The following is a 19,570-nucleotide window of genomic DNA, read 5'->3' on the forward strand; positions in this document are numbered from 1 at the left end:
TGACACGAAGATTACCACGAATTTGATGGCACAAAAATGCAATATGCATTGCACACACATAGATGAGCTTCTGTACACACCCTAGGGCACACTGGCTGGCATTTGAACTGCCTCATCAGAAAGCCATACTCCACTGGGAGTTGCTTAAGCCCTGTACACAATTTATCAGTAAAGTGAGTAATGTGGAGGACAAGTGGGCATCTAGCAAGACTATGCTCTCCTCTCTCTCCCTTGCATCAACAGTGTGTGGAAATCCCACCAGGCTATGGCCCAGTCCTTGAAACCAGCTCTCAAGATCTGGGCTCCTCGGTCCCTGTGTGTCCCTCTGCTAGAGAATGACACCGTGGGCTCCCCTCAGAGTGAATCCTTCAAGCAAAATGCTTGTAGAACCTGAAGACAGAGCGGCAGGCATGGTAGAGCTTACAGGACAGGTTCTGCAGGAGAGGAAAAATAATTTTCCCTCTACCCTTCTGAGTTCTTGTCTTGGTGATAACAGATTAACATGAGGAAGATGATCAGAAATTTATTAACATGTATCTCTCAGGTATACATAGAGATACCCAAGGAAAAAGGAGTGAGTCCCAGAGGTGGCTTAGAATTCGGGATTAGGGATGCCTGGATGTCTCATGGTTGGTGAGATGGAGCCCTGCAGTGGGCTCTGTGCTGACATCGTGGAGCCTGCTTGGGATGCTCTCTGCCCCTCCCCTGCTGTCTCAGTCTCTCTCAGAATAAATAAACTTAAAAAAACCAATAACAACAAAGAACTCAGGATTAAATAACACCTTCATCAGGAAGGGGAAGACGCGAGTAAGGGAGGCCTCTTAGGGGAGAGTCAATGACTTTTAGGAAAGATGTACTGGCCCTTAGAAGACCAGATGGGACATATGATGTTTTGTGGCACCATTTATCTGGGTGTGGTGTTGACTTCATCTTCTCTCCTGTGACAGGAGTCCACCCTCGCTGGTTGATGAAACTCCCAGGGAGGGGGTTTATGGCTGTTGAGTCCTTTTGGGGAATGAGAATGGGTCTTCAGGCAGATGAGGGCCGTTCATAGAAAAGTCTTTCCCTCTGTTTGCTGCTTTTCAAGTGCTTATAGCTCAAAACCAGCAATGCACCCAAGTGGCATAGTTTGGGTGGCCTGTGTTTAGCTGTATTTTGGGGTGGCATATTCTGCCACCCTTAGGTTCCATGATTTGTGTGCGTGTGTTTGTGTGTGTGCAAGCATACTTGCCAGGCACATTTTCATGCTTTGATTCAAGGCTTTGCTCCAAGATTTGCTTTCCCAGTTACATACTCCCTGACAGTGATGGTGGGTGCAGAGTCCCATTTCCCTCTTGCAGCTGGTGGTGTGGAGATCTGCCATTACAGCCCCACAAGTGTGAAATAACCAAATCGCCCTCAGGGCTGAACTGAGAAAAATGGAGGAAAACCAAGTTCTGATGACATTTACTGAGACCTAAATTCGACTGTGGCCCCTAGACTTTTTCCAGTTATCAAAGAGGTATATTCCCTTTGTGTGTAGGCATTTTTTTTTAAACATCTGTGAAAGAAAGAGCCCTGATGAGGATCTTCTTATACTACATACTGTATGGCTTTACCAACGTGGGAAAAGAAAGTAGCACCCGGTCGCCTGGCAAGAACAGAAACATGACACATGGGCAAACTGTATCTAATTCATTCCACTTTATTCTGGGATGTAAATTACAGATAACACAACTCACAAACATACCAGTGGACATTGAAAACTAAGGCCATTCTGTGAGTTATTTTTAAAACTTGGTGTTTTGTACATAATCTTTTAAAAAATAAATTACCAAAACCAAGATTCTCTTCTGAAATAAAAACTTAAGGTCGGTACAAGGCGGCTTTTGGGTCATCTCCAATCTGAAGCTCATGGTGTGACGGGAACGTTTTTTGTTTCCTACGGCATAAATAACAGCTCTAAGGCAAAAGCCACCTCAGCATCTAGCTCTCCTCTCTGGATGTCATCACAAAGTTTACGACAGTGATCAGTGTTTACAAACCATTTTCTTCCCAGTGAGTAGCAAAGAGAGACTCTTACCTAAGAAACACATTGCAGAATTCCTGGAACAAGAAAAAGAAAGGGACCTGTAACTAAGGCACTGAAAGCACATTATTTATATAAAGAAATGTAAACAGTTGGCTACCAACAGGCTCCCTCCAGCAGAGTGTCGATTAGGGAAGTGCACGGGGGCATCATGGTCGCGGCCCGGGTGAAACGAGAAGGGCCCCCTTTCTGCAGAATTCGGGCTTGGCCACCAACGTCCGACTCCTGATGTGGTGAGGAGGAAGGAATGAATTTCAAAGTGACGTGAAAGGAAGCTGGTATTTCTCCCTAAGCTGTGGGTTAGTGTTATAACAAACAAGGAAGGGTTTTAGTAGGACTTTCAAATTACGGCCGCTGACCGTGTTTTCTTCCCGCCTCTCACCACTTGCTTCTGCTGATTTGCACGATGGCTTCGGCCTGCTTCATCAGCGGGGTCTGCTAGAACGTGTGACCTGGCCGGTGCCCTTCCCTGCAGGTGCCTACTTCAAGTACAATGGTTCACGGCCCACACAAACCACACTTCAGTTAAAATGCTTCTAAACAGTGAAGATCGAGCAAATTGGACAGACAGTACTGTAAATGTTTCACGGTCCAATGGGTTTACCTTCAAGGGCCTGAGAGGGCGCGAGGTGGGGTATGGTGTGTAGAGGCAGCCTGACAAGTAGCTGTGGAGTCCAGGGTGAGGGGTGGGAAGGGGGGGTGCATTCCTGAGGCCGATCACGACACCAAAGTTCAATTACTTCCTGCTTGACGTTTTGTTACCAATTTTACAAAGCTCTGAGTTCCAAATCATCAAGTGAATAGTTCTTGAACACTTTTTAAAAGAAAAAGACCAATATATAGGAACACAAATAATTATGATTTTAAAAGACGCCTGGTTGCAAAAACACAAAGACCCCCTCCCCCCAAAACCAAAAAACCAACAAGAAGCAGCTTTTTTCTTTTTGAAGTTATCATTCCTGATTCAGCAGGTACAAGGTCTATTATTCCCCAGTTTTAGTGTGTAGGAATTTTGGGTAGATAAAACAAAGTTTGAATCTTCTATGTGTATTTTTTTATGATCAAAAGGAAAACATTTTCTATAAAAGAAAAAAAAAAGATTTCCTCTTTTACGGATCTCACGCCTCGTATGGAGGTTACACTTAAACCAGGAGCCGTGAGAAGCTGGAGGAGGGCGGCAGGCGGCAGTATAAAGTGTGGGGCGGGAAACACAGCTTTTCTCTATCGCCCAGGACAATGTGAATGCGATGCTGTGAAACTCCTTCTATGTTTCCAAATATAACCAAAAGGAAGTCTGAGAGAAACCTAAATTAGAAAACTCTTTCATTAAGGAAAAAAAAAAAAGCTAAAAAAGAAAACACCTGAAAAAGCCAGGAGATTCAACAGCTGGGTTTAGAGCAGATGTTCATAATAACGAATTAGTAGCTCCAGGCAGCATTAAGAACAGCCTTGGGGGAGCAGATAAATACAGGCTGGTGCGTGCCTGCGCGGCACTGGTCAGGTCCCTCCCAGGAGAGGTGATGTGTTAACAGCGTCATACGCGCAACCTGTACTCTGAAAGAATGTCCTCCGTAAGTTGGGCTCACGATGTGCTCACCTTTCACGGCAATGCACACTTCAATTGTCGGGCTAAAAGTCGCTGTGGAGCAAAAAGAGGCCGTAATTAAGGAGAAGGCATTCATGCCAAAAGAGTAATAAAGCAATGGCTTTTGAGGCTGGTTCAAGGCAGGGGTGAAGTAGACGGGTTTGCTAACAGCTAAAGGCCTTTCACTGCCTCTGACCAGCACCCCCGTCCTATGACGAAAAGCACAGTGCCTGGCCTCAGCAGGGTGGGGAACATGACCCCGCACTTCTGCCTCAGAGATTGGTGCTGTTGGTTTGCTGGATTTCCCATGGGCTCCAAATCGAGGACTACTGAGGCAAACAACTGGTCAAAAGTGGGTCTGAATTTTAGTACTGAAAAAAAGCCTGGGCCTAAAAAGAGTGAGCGAGCCCTGGTTATCCTTAAAAAGGGGTTCATTTTCGTGCTACCATTTTGGTTCCAAGAGTAAAATTTGTCAAGGCTACGAGGGTTGAATAATTTAGGATAAACCATTACTGCCCCGTCTGCAAGTGCTGTTGTTTTCGTGGCAGATGTTACAGATACCTATGCACGTACAAGAAATACAATAACTTTCTCTCTGGGGGCAGGTTTGAAAGAAATATTTCAAAAGACACAACTTCGAGAATTTCTGACTCCAAGAACAGAACCTTCTCTATGCTGTTCCTTTAGAAAGGTAAGTGACGTGATGTGTATCATTTTTACGCAGAAAGAGCTACACCTGCCAATAAGCGGCAGAGACCCCGGCACTGAGCATGCTAGAGTTCGTAGAAATGAAGAACTGTATTAATTCCTATCTTTAAAAACTCAAACCAAGGTTTCTAAGTGGAGAGCCTGTGGTTGCTCCCTGAGACATGTCCAGGTCTTCGTGTGAAAAGAGGGCACAGGTGGTCTTCTGATGTCTAGGTCAGTGCAAGGCTAAATGCCAAGGTTTTATGAGTAATGAAGGGCTTCTTATCGAAATGGTTGGTTTAAGGGCAAGGGATTTCTGGTCTCTGGCCTTAAGGAAGGCTGCAGTGGTCTGACTGGTGTAGAAATGAGTGTGGGGACAGTGCCGAGGGAGGGAGCTGGGAAGAAGGGCCCTCACCTCAACAGTCAAGTGCCAGCACTTGATCTGAGCCAGTGCTCCCAAGCCCCAGATCTGCTTCTTGTCTGGGGAGTTGGCTGGGGAATTGGTTAGGGAAGAGGACTGGGCCTTTAGGAAAATCGTGTATGTGTACCTTAACAGCCTGGCGATTGCTTAATAAAACTCTGGCCCGAGTTATTTCACAGCGATCGCTCCCTGCTTCGTGTATTGAAATTACATTCAGAGATTTAAAAAAAAATCGTGTGTAGCAATATTTTCCCACAAAACTAAGTGCAAAATATCTTTAACAAATAATGATGGTAGTAGAAATATCTGACATAGTCATGCAAAAATGCACCTCCATTTAAAAAGGCTCAACACATCTCCAAAAGACCCTTGGGTTGTTACCCTACGAGCTCACTCATTTTTTTTTACATTTAAATGTGGCTGCTTGTGTAAAAAACGGTAACATGCAAGTTCAATGATCTCAAGTCCACCAAATATTCTCTCTTGTAGCACAAAGACAACAACGGTGATGATAAAATACCACCGAACAGGACTGTACAAATATATGAGGAGGCACATTGCAGGGCTGAACAGGGTCCAATAAAGTATAGAGAGCAGTTTGACCGCAAAGACCCTCAGCTCAGACTTGCAAGGTGGAATTATGGTGTGGCCGGTGAAGTGAAAGCTCTTCTCCCCTTGGTAGAAGGAGCGCAGCCTCTGTTCCTTCTCCTCCCACCGCCTGTGGCACCAGAGCTGGAGGCCCTCCCTGGAGGCGGGGAGAGTGTCCACTGGGTAGCGGTGCACGTGGAAATGGATTTCCTTGGGAAAGTCGCCGTAGAGAAGGTGCTTCTCTGTCTGAGGAATGTTGTGAGGGTACGCCACTGTGATGTCGTGGACGGCATCAAGGTTCTTCCCTAGGTTTTGGAAAAGATGAAAACACAGACTGATGATCAATGGGGGTAGTAACGCTGATGCAAACCACAAGGCAGAACCAAAAACGGGGGTGGGGGTGGGGGGTGGAATCAGGACAGAGAAAGCCACGGTGAACAAAAAGGGCTATTTAAATACTGGTGTTTCTAGGCATTTGGGTCAATAAATTTACCTGTCATTTTTAGTCTTTTATCTGTTTGCTAATCACCACCAAAACCGTTAGAAAGAAATTATCTTCACAGAAAGAGTAACCTGTCATTCTAGAACTAAATGGATGAGCACATTAAGTCAGGTTTGAGGTAGAAATAAAAGGATTAGCCCTTTTATACCAGGGGGAGTCACTGCTTTGATACCTCTTATTGATACAGCTTCTCTCCAAATAAAAACACAGAATTTCTTACCTTTAACTCATTATTGCTATGATAGTACTGGAAAGAAACACTCAGAATTAGACTTAGTGAAGTGGTCAGAAACGCACGAAAACTTCCATATGATTTTTAATTTTTTTTAATTTTTAACATTTTTTATGTGATTTTTCTATTTTTTAAAACCATATCAGCTTGAAGTCCAAGTAAGACCCTGCCAGGACACCATCATCCTTAGCAGTCTCCTGATTAATTACTTTGGGGTTAAGTGTTTTTAGCAAAGTCACATGCCAGATGCTGGAGACAGAGAGAGAGAGAGAGAGAGAGAGAGAGAGAGAGAAAGAACATAATCTCTAATCTCACTCAAGAGTTCATAAGAGAATCAGGGAGACAGCTGCATAAACAGTGCCCTAATAGGGGAGGGGAAGGAGGGGAGGGAGCTGGCCAGGCAGGTGCAGTGGGCCCAGAGAGCATAGTGGGGCTAAGGGGCTCACAAGTACACTGGAGGCATCTGGTAAAGGCCTTCAACTGGCAAACTTGAGAATGTGAACTCCATTCTGTAAGCAACAGAGAAGCACCTTAGATGGTGGAGAAGCACTTAATGATTATCAACAGAGAAGGGATGAGAATGTGTTTCATTTTGGCAATGATTACCTTGGGGGCAGTGACAAGAATGGTGTGGAGAGGACCACGGGCAAGAGAGGTAGTAAGAGTAATTTGATGGTCATGACAAGGCAAGAAATGACAGTGAGGCAGGGGCCAAAGGAAGTGACATGTCTAAAAAAATTACAAGAGAGCTGACACGATAAGAGCGGTCAACTGGATGTGGGAGGATAAGGTGGAATGAGCTCCTGTGTTCTGGCTCAGGGTACTGAGTGGATGGTGGTGTCTCTGAGATTAGAAATGTAAGGGGCGCCTGGGTGGCTCAGTCGGTTAAGCGGCCGACTTCTGCTCAGGTCATGATCTCACGGTCCGTGAGTTCGAGCCCCACATCGGGCTCTGTGCTGACAGCTCGGAGCCTGGAGCCTGTTTCGGATTCTGTGTCTCCCTCTCTCTGACCCTCCCCTGTTCATGCTCTGTCTCTCCCTGTCTCAAAAATGAATAGAACTTTAAAAAAAAAAAAAAAAAAAAAGAAATGTAAGCAGGAGTAGTAAATCCTTAAAGAAACATGAGGATCGCCTACTTGAATCCTGTATACAAGGGCCAGAGAGGTTAAGCTTTTTGCCCAATGCACACAGCATGTTGGTGCACAATCTCTGAATGTTGCTTTCTTCCATACCATGCCCTCTTCAGTGAGAGCCCTTGGATCGGGCTTTGATTCATTACAGAAATGTATGATGCAGGCAAAATTAATCTGTGGGAATAGAAATCCAAACAGTGGCTGCCACAGGGGTGAGAACTGATCGGCAAGGAGCACAAGGAAGTGTTCTAGGTGGCCGAAACACTCTGGATCTTGATTAGGGTGTGGAATATACCCAACTGTGTGCATTTAAGACCCATGCACTTCATAGCATTTAAGTTTTACCCCGATATGAACAAGACACAAAGCAACTTCCCACCTTAACTCACCATGTTTACCCTTCCCATTGACCTTACTATTAGAGGTTGTTCTCCTTGCTTTTTTAATGATTAGGTCTTCTGTAAATGTCTACTGTCTCCTTTACTCTGTGATTTACTTCAGGATAAGGACTGGCTTGCAGTCTGGTTTCCTAAGTGTCTGATAGATATAATCAGCCCTTAATTAGGACTGTGGTCTAGAAAATGAAAATACCTATGTCAACAAGGCTTAGATTCAAAATTGGAGGACAGTGTTTTAGAGATGCTGAGCATTGTTGATAGGAGAGCGGAGGGGGACGGAAGGCCCGCGCAGGACGGCTCTGGTGGAGTTGGATCAGAACGCCTACAAAAAAAGGCGAGGCTGACCCTTTTTGACTCCAGCGGGGGGTCCACTTCATCTTACTACGGGAAAATAACAGGACACATTTTGTCACTCGTCATGCCGCTTAGCCTCTTATTCAGAACCAGGTGCGCATTTCACTTACTTTCAAAACTCCCCTGCAATCAGTCAACATTTCTGCTTCACCTGCCCACACCCTGCCCTGAAAAGGTTGCCAGTCTCCTCAGCCTCACTCATCCACGGCCTCCCCCAGCAGCTGCCATCATCCTCAGTCACCCCAAACCACTTCACAGGGCTCCTCCTGAGCAGGGGGCTCCTATAAGCCCGCCTTCCTTCCACAGGTGGCCCTTCATGCTCACAAACTGGTATCAAAAGGACAGGCCATACTAGTAAGAAACTAAAGTGCCCTTGCTTTCTATTTCTTCTGGGCAACCCGTAGAGAAGGGCGTGTATGCAAACACCTGTCTGTTCACTGAACAAACGGCAAGTTTTAAAACTGTGTTGGTAGCACTTACAGAAATGTTCCTAAGTGAAAAATTCTAGAAACCCTGCTATGTAGAGCATGGAGAGCTGTGGAAGGAGACCCTTTGGGTTCAAATCCTAGCTCTGCCTCTTACTGACTGACTAAATTACTTGTCTCTGTAGCTTAGTTCCTGTATCTACAAACTACTTCACAGGGTTGTTGAGAGCATTAAATGAGCTAATACATATAAAAACACAAAAATAGGGTCAAAAGTATATATAGTAAATACTCAATAAATGTTAGCTGCTAACATTGAGTGAGCAGGAGAACTGGGGAAGGGAGAAGAGCCGGCTTATACCTTGCTTCTCATTTCCCTTGAGCTGCACTGGATCCTTAAGAATCACAGAGACTCAGGGGCGCCTGGGTGGCTCAGTCGGTTAAGCGTCCGACTTCAGCTCAGGTCACAATCTCGTGGTCCGTGAGTTCAAGCCCCGCATCGGGCTCTGGGCTGATGGCTCAGAGCCTGGAGCCTGCTTCCGATTCTGTGTCTCCCTCTCTCTCTGTCCCTCCCCCGTTCGTGCTCTGTCTCTCTCTGTCTCAAAAATAAAAATAAACGTTAAAAAAATTTTTTTAAAAAGAATCACAGAGACTCAGAAACGCATTAAAGCCAGAGCAAGAGAGGAGATGGAGAAAGGCTTTTACACCCTGAGGTATCTTGATACTTCGTAAACTTTATAGTAAGTTTCTTGTCTCCAGATAACTCAGAGCCACACGCAACCCTTTATCGCTAATAGAGGAGCTTACTTTTCACTGACATCCTATCAAGACCTCCTGGCCTCTAAGCCTAGAGGAGGCATTACTACTGGACCTGTTAGTTTCCTCCCAGAAGGTAATAGGTGAGGGTTAGCAGACTCGAGGGGCATGCTTCGTTCCAAAGTGACAATAACAAAATGCATATTCAAAAGTTGAAATGTGCCTTCATTACATGTATCAGCTTGTAACAGGGCTAAAATAATGCAATAATAGATTAAGTTCCTCCAAGTGCAAAGGATTTATACGGCCTTTAAAGCTTTTGGTATGAAAACAACATACTTTAAAATATGCAAATTAAGATGGCTGCCATCAGTAATATCCATTTTTAAAAGCTCTCATTTTTAGATAGCATCTAGAGTTGTAATCTCAACTATCTAGCCACTTGTCATCTGTCTGTATGGCGCTTAGAAAATAATCTGTTCTGTTGGTGATACTGTGTCTTCTGGAAAGTTTCAAACTTTATTATTATTATTATTATTATTATTATTATTATTATGTAAAGCTACCACTCTGTTACAACAACCACACTCATGTGGGTCCATAAATGTTTCTTTTCCTCTCCTGGAAGAACAGGACACTTAGTACTTCAAATCTTAATTTTTAGTCTAAGGCTGAGACTGAGGGAATATTTAATACATCAGTCAGGTTTAAGTAACCAACAGAGGTTTAAAAGATATGACTGGAATTTATAAATGTAATATGCATCAGGGAGTGTCTCCAAGCATGTCAAGTTGAGCCCATGATGATTACAAGAGTCCTATTCAATATGAAAAGCTCACTGGGAGTGAGACAAGTTTATGTTTCAAATGAGAGTTGGGTGAAGAAATCCTGGTCTGCCCATAGCTGCTGAAGAACACATCCATCTATACAGTTCAGTGGCAGAACAACAGAAATACAAACTTTTTTTTTTTTTAACCCAAGATGGTCTGAAATTTCAGTTATCAACTTTATTCTTTCCCCATTCTACTTTAAAATACATGGAGAATATACAAAAGTACAATCTATTTTGGATTTCACCTTAATACTTTTTTAAAAATTAAAAACACATGTAAGCTGGAACACCAGGGTGGCTCAGTCAGTTAAGCATCTGACTTCATCTTGGGTCACGATCTTGCAATCTGTGAATTCGAGCCTCACGTCGGGCTCTGTGCTGACACCTCAGAGGCTGGAGCCTGCTTCACATTCTGTGTTTCTCTCTTTCTGCCCTTCCTCCACTCAGGCCCTGTCTCTCTCTCTCTCTCTCAAAAATGAATAAACTGAAAAAAAATGAAAAAAAAAATACATATAAGCCTATATTCTATTACTCAGATCTAAATCCATAAATCTAACTATATATATTGGAGACTTATTTTTTTTTATTTTTTTATTAAAAAAATTTTTTTTAACGTTTATTTGTTTTTGAGACAGAGACAGAGCATGAATGGGGGAAGGTCAGAGAGAGGAAGACACAGAATCTGAAACGGGCTCCAGGCTCTGAGCTGTAAGCACAGAGCCCGACGCGGGGCTCGAACTCACAGACCGCGAGATCATGACCTGAGCTGAAGTCGGCCGCTTAACCGACTGAGCCACCCAGGTGCCCCTATATTGGAGACTTTTAAATAAAGTAGCTTGTCATCTAAGATGCATTTGTGTTAAAATGCTGAGGCTGCTGGTTTTGTGCACTGTTTTTCAGATTAAAAAAAAAATTACTCCAAGATGATAAAAGTTGGATTTAGTAACTCGACAATCATTCACTGTGGCACTTTAACACTGACATATAATAGTACATGGCTAATAATGAGCGTGACAAATTGGCACTAGTCAGAACACTTTGAAGAATGGCTTTGAACAGACAGATTTAGATAGACTTAGACTAAAAACACTAATAAGACAACTTTCAGCTTCAAAATAAAAGGGCATGCACAAACCCACTGAAAATTAAGTGGCATTGGGACTCAGTACCATTTTCTTACAGAAAATACTACTTCCCACTGAGAACATTATTCATTTTGCTTTTGTATAAGTTGAGTAGTTACTTAAGGAATGAAAAGTAGAGAGAGGCAGGCAGCTTCTGATCCTACGTCTCACCAGCTCTCCGGCCTTAGCTTGTTAACCATAAGCCTCCTCTGTGTGTGCAGATAATAACAGTGCCTACCCTCCTAGGGTTTTGTGAGGATCCACTACGTAAGACCTGTAAAGTGCTCAGAGAAGGTCCTGGCCTGTGGGATCTGCTCAGATTCCTGTCACTATTCCTCCAGGTGGAGTGACCACTTAGAGCACCTGAAGGGAGTTTAGGTTTAGGCTGCTACCCTTGACCTTCCTTCCTTCCTTCCTCTAGACTTCCTCTTCCTCTGGGAGAGGTTCCAAGTGGGCTCTAGCACACCTTGTGGTTTATCCTCTGATTGCAGTCACGCCTCTCCCATAGCACAGAAGCAAAACCGTTGAGGAGACTGACCTTGGCTCTAGAGGGAGGCCCTATTCCCCTTTGGATACACATTTCTCTCCATCTCTACCAACTCATCCTTAGACATTCTCAGGGAAGTGTAGATACTAATCCTCTGCTGGCATTCAGAATTAGAAGGTGATGGTCAGTGCTCTAGCATTGTTGACCTGCCCCATCTTGCTTTTACTTTCTTAGAAATCAAAATTAGTACCTCCTCTTTTTCTAAGAAAGAACCATCCTATACTTAAAAATCAACTTTTAGGGGCACCTGGGTGGCTCCGTCTGCTAAGTGTCTGATTCCTGATTTCAGCTTGGGTCATGATCTCACAGTTTGTGAGTTCCAGCCCCATGACGGGCTCTGTGCTGAGTTGGCTTTGAATTCTCTCTCCGGTCCACCCCCGTTCAACACACACACACTTTCTCTCTCTCAAAATAAATATTTTTAAAAAATCAACTTTCACCTGGAAAGGTGAAATTAAAAATTGTGTATTTGTGAACAATTTTGCTTATCTAAACTGAATTTGGTTCCTACAGATAATTTCAGGGACCTATATTTTCACATTCCTATCCTGAATCTGTTCAGCTTTGGGGTTTTGTATAAATGTTTGAAATCTTTTCAGTTTTGACAATCTGTTGTCCAATAGACACTGCTTCTCTGAGTCTTTAAAACAAGTTTCATTTTCTAGATAGAATGAAAACATGTTGACATTTTCCACAATTTACAACATTGGTGTATTAATAGATCATTTAAGGTAAGATCAGAATAATAGTGTATACTTGGTGAGGACAGAATAGTGTATACTTGGTGGTGAAGACTCACATACATACAGACATATACATACATAAGTATATAAAATGTATGTCCTGAAAAAAGAGATCTGTAAACATTTAACAAATAGGACCATACTATACATACTGTTTCATAACTTGTTTTTTCATTCATTTTTCCATTCGTGCCATTAAAGATTTTCTAAGATGTCATTTTATGGGTGCATAATATTTGCTTGTGTAGAAATCTTAAAAATTCCTTTGTTTTTCATATATTTAAGGTGTTCCCACATAAACTACATTTAAATTGATCATTATATAACTAATGATGATAATTTTCTAGAATAAATTCCAGTAAATTGCTGGATCAAAGAATATGAACACCTTAACACTTTTTGCTAAATATGGGTAACTGACCTCTACAATGTTCAGCTAAAACCTGAGAAACGTAGGATCGTGCTTTTCACACTTTTACTTATAATGCTTAGTATTATAATTTTTATTAAGTTGCAAACTGTATCATTTTTGTTTTAATTTGTATGTCTTTGATTAGGTTAAAAAGTCCATTGGATGTATATACTGGTCATATCCTTGACTTGTTTTGAAAATTCAGTTGTTTATCTTCTGGTTTGTAAGAACTCTACCCTCTATCCTAAGCAGTGAATCTTTCACACTGGTTTCATCAGCTGGTCACTAGTGTTTCCCTGGCCACAATGAATCGATTTTGTTGGATTTGCTGCTCTGTGAAAGCAGTGTTTCTTTTAGCCAGTCCCTCTGTTGTTTGTCTCTTTTTCAGTCAAATTTGCAAACCTCCTTCTTCATCATGGATTAATCCTCTGCATTTTTTTGTTGCAAATATTCTTACACAATCCATGATCTATGCCATTTATAGCAACTTTTCCAATAATTGTGTGTGTGTGTGTGTGTGTGTCTATATAAGTTCATTTTTCTATTATAGCTTTTGGATTCCTATTTATCTCCCCTGTTCCTAGACTGTATGTATATTCTATATTTTTCTGCAAGATGAAAAACATTTTTTCCATTTAATTTTATAATTTAATTTTCTTTCAGTAGACATCAGTTTTTCTAGCATCTTTTATTAAATGACTCCTCTTTCTCTATAGTTTGGAAATACCAACTCAGTCACATGTTAAACTCTCAAATATATAAACATGTAGTCTCCCTCCTCTCTGCTGCGCTGTGTTTATTCTGGTTCCAAGACCACATTGATTTCCCTAGTGACGTATCTTCGGTAAAGCAAATCTGACTGTTTTCTTTTCACACTGTACTTGATTCCTGCTGGTAACTGTTTTGCAATGTAAACTTGAGAGCATTTAATTCCATTCTAAAATAACAACCCTCCCCGCCCCCCCACCGAACTTCTTCAGAAATTGCATTTGCATTATATTTACATTGTAACTTTGAAAGATCTGACCCTTTAATATTGTTTTTTTCTCTAAGAAAAAAGTGTGCTTTTCCATTTGTTCAAAACTTATTTTATGTCTTTCCATAAGATTTTAGTTTTCTTCACACAGCTTCTGTGGCTTTTAAAATTTATTCCTAAGTAATTGAAGAATTTTTACTGGGATTATGAATGGAATATGTGGTCCTACTTCTGCTTTTAGGCAGTTACTGCTAGAGAGAAATCGTTTGCTGTACATTTATATGCAGCCGTCTTAACAAATTTTCTTATTAAATTGTTTCCTTTTTTTCTACATTCTTTTTGACTTTCTAGATTTTCTATCAGCTGCAAAAACCGTCTCATGTTCAACTTTCTCATCTTTAAGGTAGTCTTTAATTTTTTAAGTTTATTTATTTGAGAGAGCACAAGCGGGGGAGGAACAGAGAGGAAGAAAGAGAGAATCCCAAGCAGGCTTTGCACTGTTAGCACAGAGCCTGCCTCAACTCACAACCTTAAGGTCATGAGCCGAAAATCAATAGTCAAGAGGCTTAACCGACTGAGCCCCCCAGGCATCCCAAGGTAGTCTTTTCTTAGTGCCTTCATTAGCATTTACTTACTAATAAAAAGGATAGTTCTGACTTGACGATGTGGATTGTAGTGCATTAGATCACTGCTGTTGAGTTTTGGTAAAACACTAGTGTATGTTATTCTATTTTGTTCTAGTTTTTATTAGGAATGGCTTAAGGTTTATCAAGTATCTTTTTAAGCATCTATGGTTAAGATTAAACTTTTTCTTTGTTAAAGAAAATAATAGCCAAACATCTGTATGAACCAAAGTAGGTGTTAAATATTAAAAGGAAAATATGAGAAATGCAAAGGGAATTTAAAATTATAGTGTAGGCTTCAGTGTCCTCCATAATAGGTCACTCCAGTAATAACCAATCACATGAAAGAACTGAATAACTATTGATAAATTTGGTTTAATAAGATTATATAGGTCTATAGGTCTTTCAAAAATATTTTAGAGGGGTGTATCCATGGAACACCAATAAATAGGATTACTTGCTTGGCAATAGAAGATTTAAACCCATTTTGTAAAAGTTAAGATATTAAAAGCCACATCCTTACATCAAAATCCCATAAAAAAATAAAATATGTCCTTTAACAGAGCACTTTTAGATAACCCTTGGATCAAAGACGAAATCAAAAGGAAAATTATGAACTCCTTAAAAAAGAATGAAAAATGGAATCAATGGGATATAGTGAAGGCTGTAGTCAACAATAAATGCTTCATTATTAAAGAGGAAAAAGGAAAAAGAGAAAGAAATTACTAAGCTTGGAAACTGGATGGTGGCAGTGGGGTAGTGGGGGTGGGGGGAGAATACAAAGGGAAATATAGTGGAAAAAATTACTACAGATAAGCAATAATTAATGAAAGAAAACTAGGAAATAGTGAAAGAATAAAGAAGTACAAAAGCTGGTTATTTAACAAGATCCATAAACTACTAAACTCTATGAATGTGATTAAGGGGAAAAAAGAGAGAGGCATATTTAAGATTACAGATAGCAGAGGAAACCATCATAAATATGGAAGAGATGAAAAGAATTATGGGAATGTACACATGATAAAATCGCTCTTACACATATACAAACTAGAGCAGAGTGTGCTTGTGCAAATGTACTGCAATACTAGAGACGTGCCTGATAAAATTCTGTGGTCAATTCAAAAGCCATCCAATATCATTATTGAGTCTATTTTCACCAGAAATGCAAACTATTCTGGCACTACTGTGTGATCAGGCCAAAGGGCACACAGGTGCTAATTTTCTAGGCAGGCCAACCCAGCAGCTATACTCTGGTGCCACGTCTTCTCAATCACAGGGATTTTAGTGTAGAAATTACAAAGCAAAAATGGACAGCCAGGAACAGAACAGCAAAATGAGCTAGGAAGTAAAGGGACAAGAATCCGAGTTCCAAATTCATCCCAGGACCTATTAAGCACAACGGCCACTTACACTTGTTTATCTGTAGTGGGTGGTGTTGATGACATGAACGTATTTTGCCTAATCTTTGAAAACCTTAAAACTTTGCTCATTACTCTTCAAAAGAAATATATGTGCTAAAACGCTGTTGAGAGAAGACCATCAAAATGCAGTGTGAAAAACCAGAGCATTGACAACATATAATTTGTCGTTACAAAGTTGTTTAGATGTTCCCAAACTGCTAGATATGCATCAGTAACAGATGAAAAGATCAGTAGTGTCAGCACATGCATCCTCTCTACTCATTTGCTGGTCTTCAAATTCAATGAGATCAGAGACCACACATTATTTAGTCCCCTCGCTCTAGTGTTAGGGTTGAAGGTGACTAATAATGCATTTGGGACATTACTATTTATTTATTTCTAAAAAAAATTTTTAATGTTTTCATTTTTGAGAGAGAGAGAGCGAGCGAGAGCGCACACATGAGCAAGGGAGGGGCAGAGAAAGAGGGAGACACAAAATCTGAAGCAGGCTCCAGGCTCTGGGCTGTCAGCACAGAGCCTGCTGCGGGGCTTGAATCCATGAACCAGGAGATCATGACCTGGGACGAAGTTGGCCACTTAACCGACTGAGCCATCCAGGAGCCCTGGGATATTACTATTTATTGAATGACTACTAAGTGCCAGGATTTTGAATTCAACAAGCTCTCTTTTGAGCACATCTTCACTGTGCCAGACACAGCTGTAGGCTTAGGGGTCACACTGGTGGACAAAAGGAAGATCTCTGCCCTCGTGGAGCTTAACAGGATACAGTCACTTTAAAATAGCATCTTTTTTAAAAACAAATTTTTAATGTTTGTTTATTTTGAGAGAGAGATACAGAGCACGAGCAGGGGAGGGGCAGAGACAAAGGAAGACACAGAACTTGAAGCAGGCTCCAAGCTCTGAGCTGTTAGCACAGAGCCCAACGCGGGGCTTGAACCCACAAACCGTGTGATCGTGACCTGAGCAGAAGTCGGTTGCTTAACTGACTGAGCCACCCAGGAGCCCCTAAAATACAATCTTTAACAATCTTTGTGACATCATCCCTCTTTTATAGTTGTAGAAACTGAGGCACAGAGAAGTCACTTGCTGAAGATCAGTTAGTCAGCAATTAGTTTGACTAACTGCCTGTTTGACTCAAAGCCTTTCCGCCACCCTATTCTACCTCCTAAGAACTGCGTATTAAAAACAGGAGCTACAGAGTCAAACTGACCTGGTTTTATACCTAGGCACAGTGATTTATTAACCATGTGGCCTTGAGCAAGTTACTTAACCTTCCTGAGCCTCAGGCCCCTCATCTGCAATCAATAATGCTTCTCTTGGAGGGCTACCAAAACCCAGAAAAGGAGGACCTGTCAGCCAGTTTATAAAGGTGGTCTAGTAATGTAAAGAAACCAATTCTATGCAAATGAAAGGTCTTGATGTTTCTATTCAAGTTTCTTTTAACCTTGCACTATTATTATTTCCATCTTTGAAGCACAATCACACACATGTTCTGAGTAAGAGCTTTGTTATGGTTTGATATAAAATCTAAATGATGACCTCTTCTATAAAATTCTGTTACGCATTCCTGGAATGTTTCATTGATGGACCCACCCAGTCTCAAGCTAGGCCCTACCACCCATTTTTGGTAGCTATGTAAAATACAGTGGAGTATCTAAGTTGCAATCTTGTAAATCTTAAAAAAAAATTTTGCTAGTAACAGTATAGCTCAACTTAAAAAAAAAAAAAAAAAAAAGTTCCCAAAGCAAAGCCTAATGTGACTACAGAGTCTTTTCTGCAATTTCATCTTTTTCTCCTCTAAGAGGGAAAGGAAGTTTGGCTGAGGATATGGGGTATTATTAATGGGGTGTAGGGTAAGTTGCTGTTTTCAAGAGCAAGGCAACAAAGTAGAAAGAAGGTGAAGGCCTCTGGTTGCAGATGAGTTTGATCCTTGCCCTGGGCTCCGCACGGGGAGCCACACGGGTCCTCAAAGGTCTCATCAAACTGCCTTAGGCTTGTGCCACATCCCCTGTGACACACTTTCTCCTTGGATGATCTAAGAATTAAATTTCCTTGTTTTCAATCATTTAAGAGTCCGAATTCCCATTCAGTAAGCTTGACCGCAGTCTAAGATTTGGAGATCTCAGTAAAACAAGGTTTTCTCCATCAACCAGGACTGATCCAACCACAGTTGTATGCATTCATTCTACAGTAGGGGCTTATTAATCCACAAGACCCTCTGGGCGATGGAAGGCATGTGGGGAGATCTTTCTGAGTGAAGGGCTATGCCTCTTTTGAAGACTGTTTCCCACTTCTTCATCCCACTGCCACCTGCTCATACGATGTTCTCTCAAACAACCAAATTAAATATGCCACCAGGGAAAATACTTAATAGCCTTGAGTTCTTTCTTGTGTTTCTATTTTGTTTTAATGAGTCCTGTAAGGCAGAGTACAAAGTGAGGTGGTGGTGGTGAAGAAAATGGATCAATCCGGGGGACTACTCCAAACTTCAAATGACGAACTCTCAAATGCAGGTCGTCTTATGTCCAGTTCTTCATTTGTGCAAAGGGTGCCACCATGGGATGAAGGGATAATCTGACAGGGCTGTAACTTCTTTTTTACTGAGAGGATAAAGAATCAGGCTGTGTGTAGCTCAACCAAAGGACAAAAGTCTCAGGTGCTTCCAAGATGGCAAAAGAACAGCAGGCTCTTTTCTTATATAGTATATGGAGCATCTTTTGAAGTTTAAAACAATAAGAAAAACCAAATCAAGTTTACGTAGGTCAGAGGATGTGTCTCAAAGAACAGAGCAGACCTACTGATAACAACATCGTATACCATTTTGATACTTCTGGCCAAAAGAGGTTACATTTTTCTTTTTGCATGTTGTTTTCCTTTTTGTACTTCTTTATTTCTTTTAAAAATTATATGTGGATGAATCTCAAAGACAAATGGTTAACATAACACAGAATCAGACATGAACCCAAATAGTCCTAAGCCTTTTGATCAGAATACCATCCAGGTGGCAGTCTACACCTATAGACTCATAATTCTTAGTTTTGAATAACTGCCCTGCTACGTGCTCTGCCAGGCAGAAAACTCATTTGTTTGCATCCCGTAGACTCTAGACTCAACTGTTGACATGAGGGAGGGAATATTCCATATAACAATGTTCCTTCTTTGTATCTTATGCCTTAGAGTAGACAGGATCAAAGATTCTTCTAAATATTCCCCAAACTTCAACAAGAACTTCCTTAGTGTTGACCTATTTCTCAAAGGAATACTCTCCAAAGAATCAATGGAGACTGGGGATGGGGAGGAGAATTAAGGGTGAGTTTATTTTCTAGTAAACTTTGTCCAGTTTCATCAGAAAGCAGAGGTCAGGGCTGATAATCTAGCCCACTTGTTTAGTAAGTGACTATATTCCATTTGAGCCGCAGAGGAGTGGAATCAGGACTGGGGGCCACTAAAGTACCGTTTATTAAGGAGCAGTTTCTTTCTTTGAAAACAGTCATCAGGACACAGGATGTAGATAGAGAAAAGGGCTCCCCGCTAAGGATCAACTCCTATGAATTGGCATAAAATCAGTCATTGGAATAATAACTTTAAACTTTCTGTTTAAAGTTCGTTATAAACCCATTCCTCATGAGGGAAATGTCAAAACTGCAATGAGCTATCACCTCACACACCTGTCAGAATGGTTAAAATAAAAAAACACAAGAAACAACCAATGTTGGTGAGGATGTGGAGAAAAAGGAACACTCA

General features: G+C 41.4%; 1 protein-coding gene across 1 annotated transcript in view; it reads right to left on the reverse strand.

Moving 5' to 3' along the window:
- Positions 1–1,664: 1,664 nt before the first annotated feature.
- Positions 1,665–19,570, reverse strand: part of LCLAT1 (lysocardiolipin acyltransferase 1) — a 181,698-nt gene continuing 163,792 nt past the window's right edge. The window contains exon 6 of the mRNA XM_049652354.1: positions 1,665–5,654. Within this exon, the coding sequence (XP_049508311.1) occupies positions 5,152–5,654 (503 nt within the window). The 3' untranslated portion in view covers positions 1,665–5,151. The remainder of the gene's footprint in view (positions 5,655–19,570) is intronic.

This window comes from Panthera uncia (assembly GCF_023721935.1).
Source record: "Panthera uncia isolate 11264 chromosome A3 unlocalized genomic scaffold, Puncia_PCG_1.0 HiC_scaffold_12, whole genome shotgun sequence".
NCBI classification, from domain to species: domain Eukaryota; kingdom Metazoa; phylum Chordata; class Mammalia; order Carnivora; family Felidae; genus Panthera; species Panthera uncia.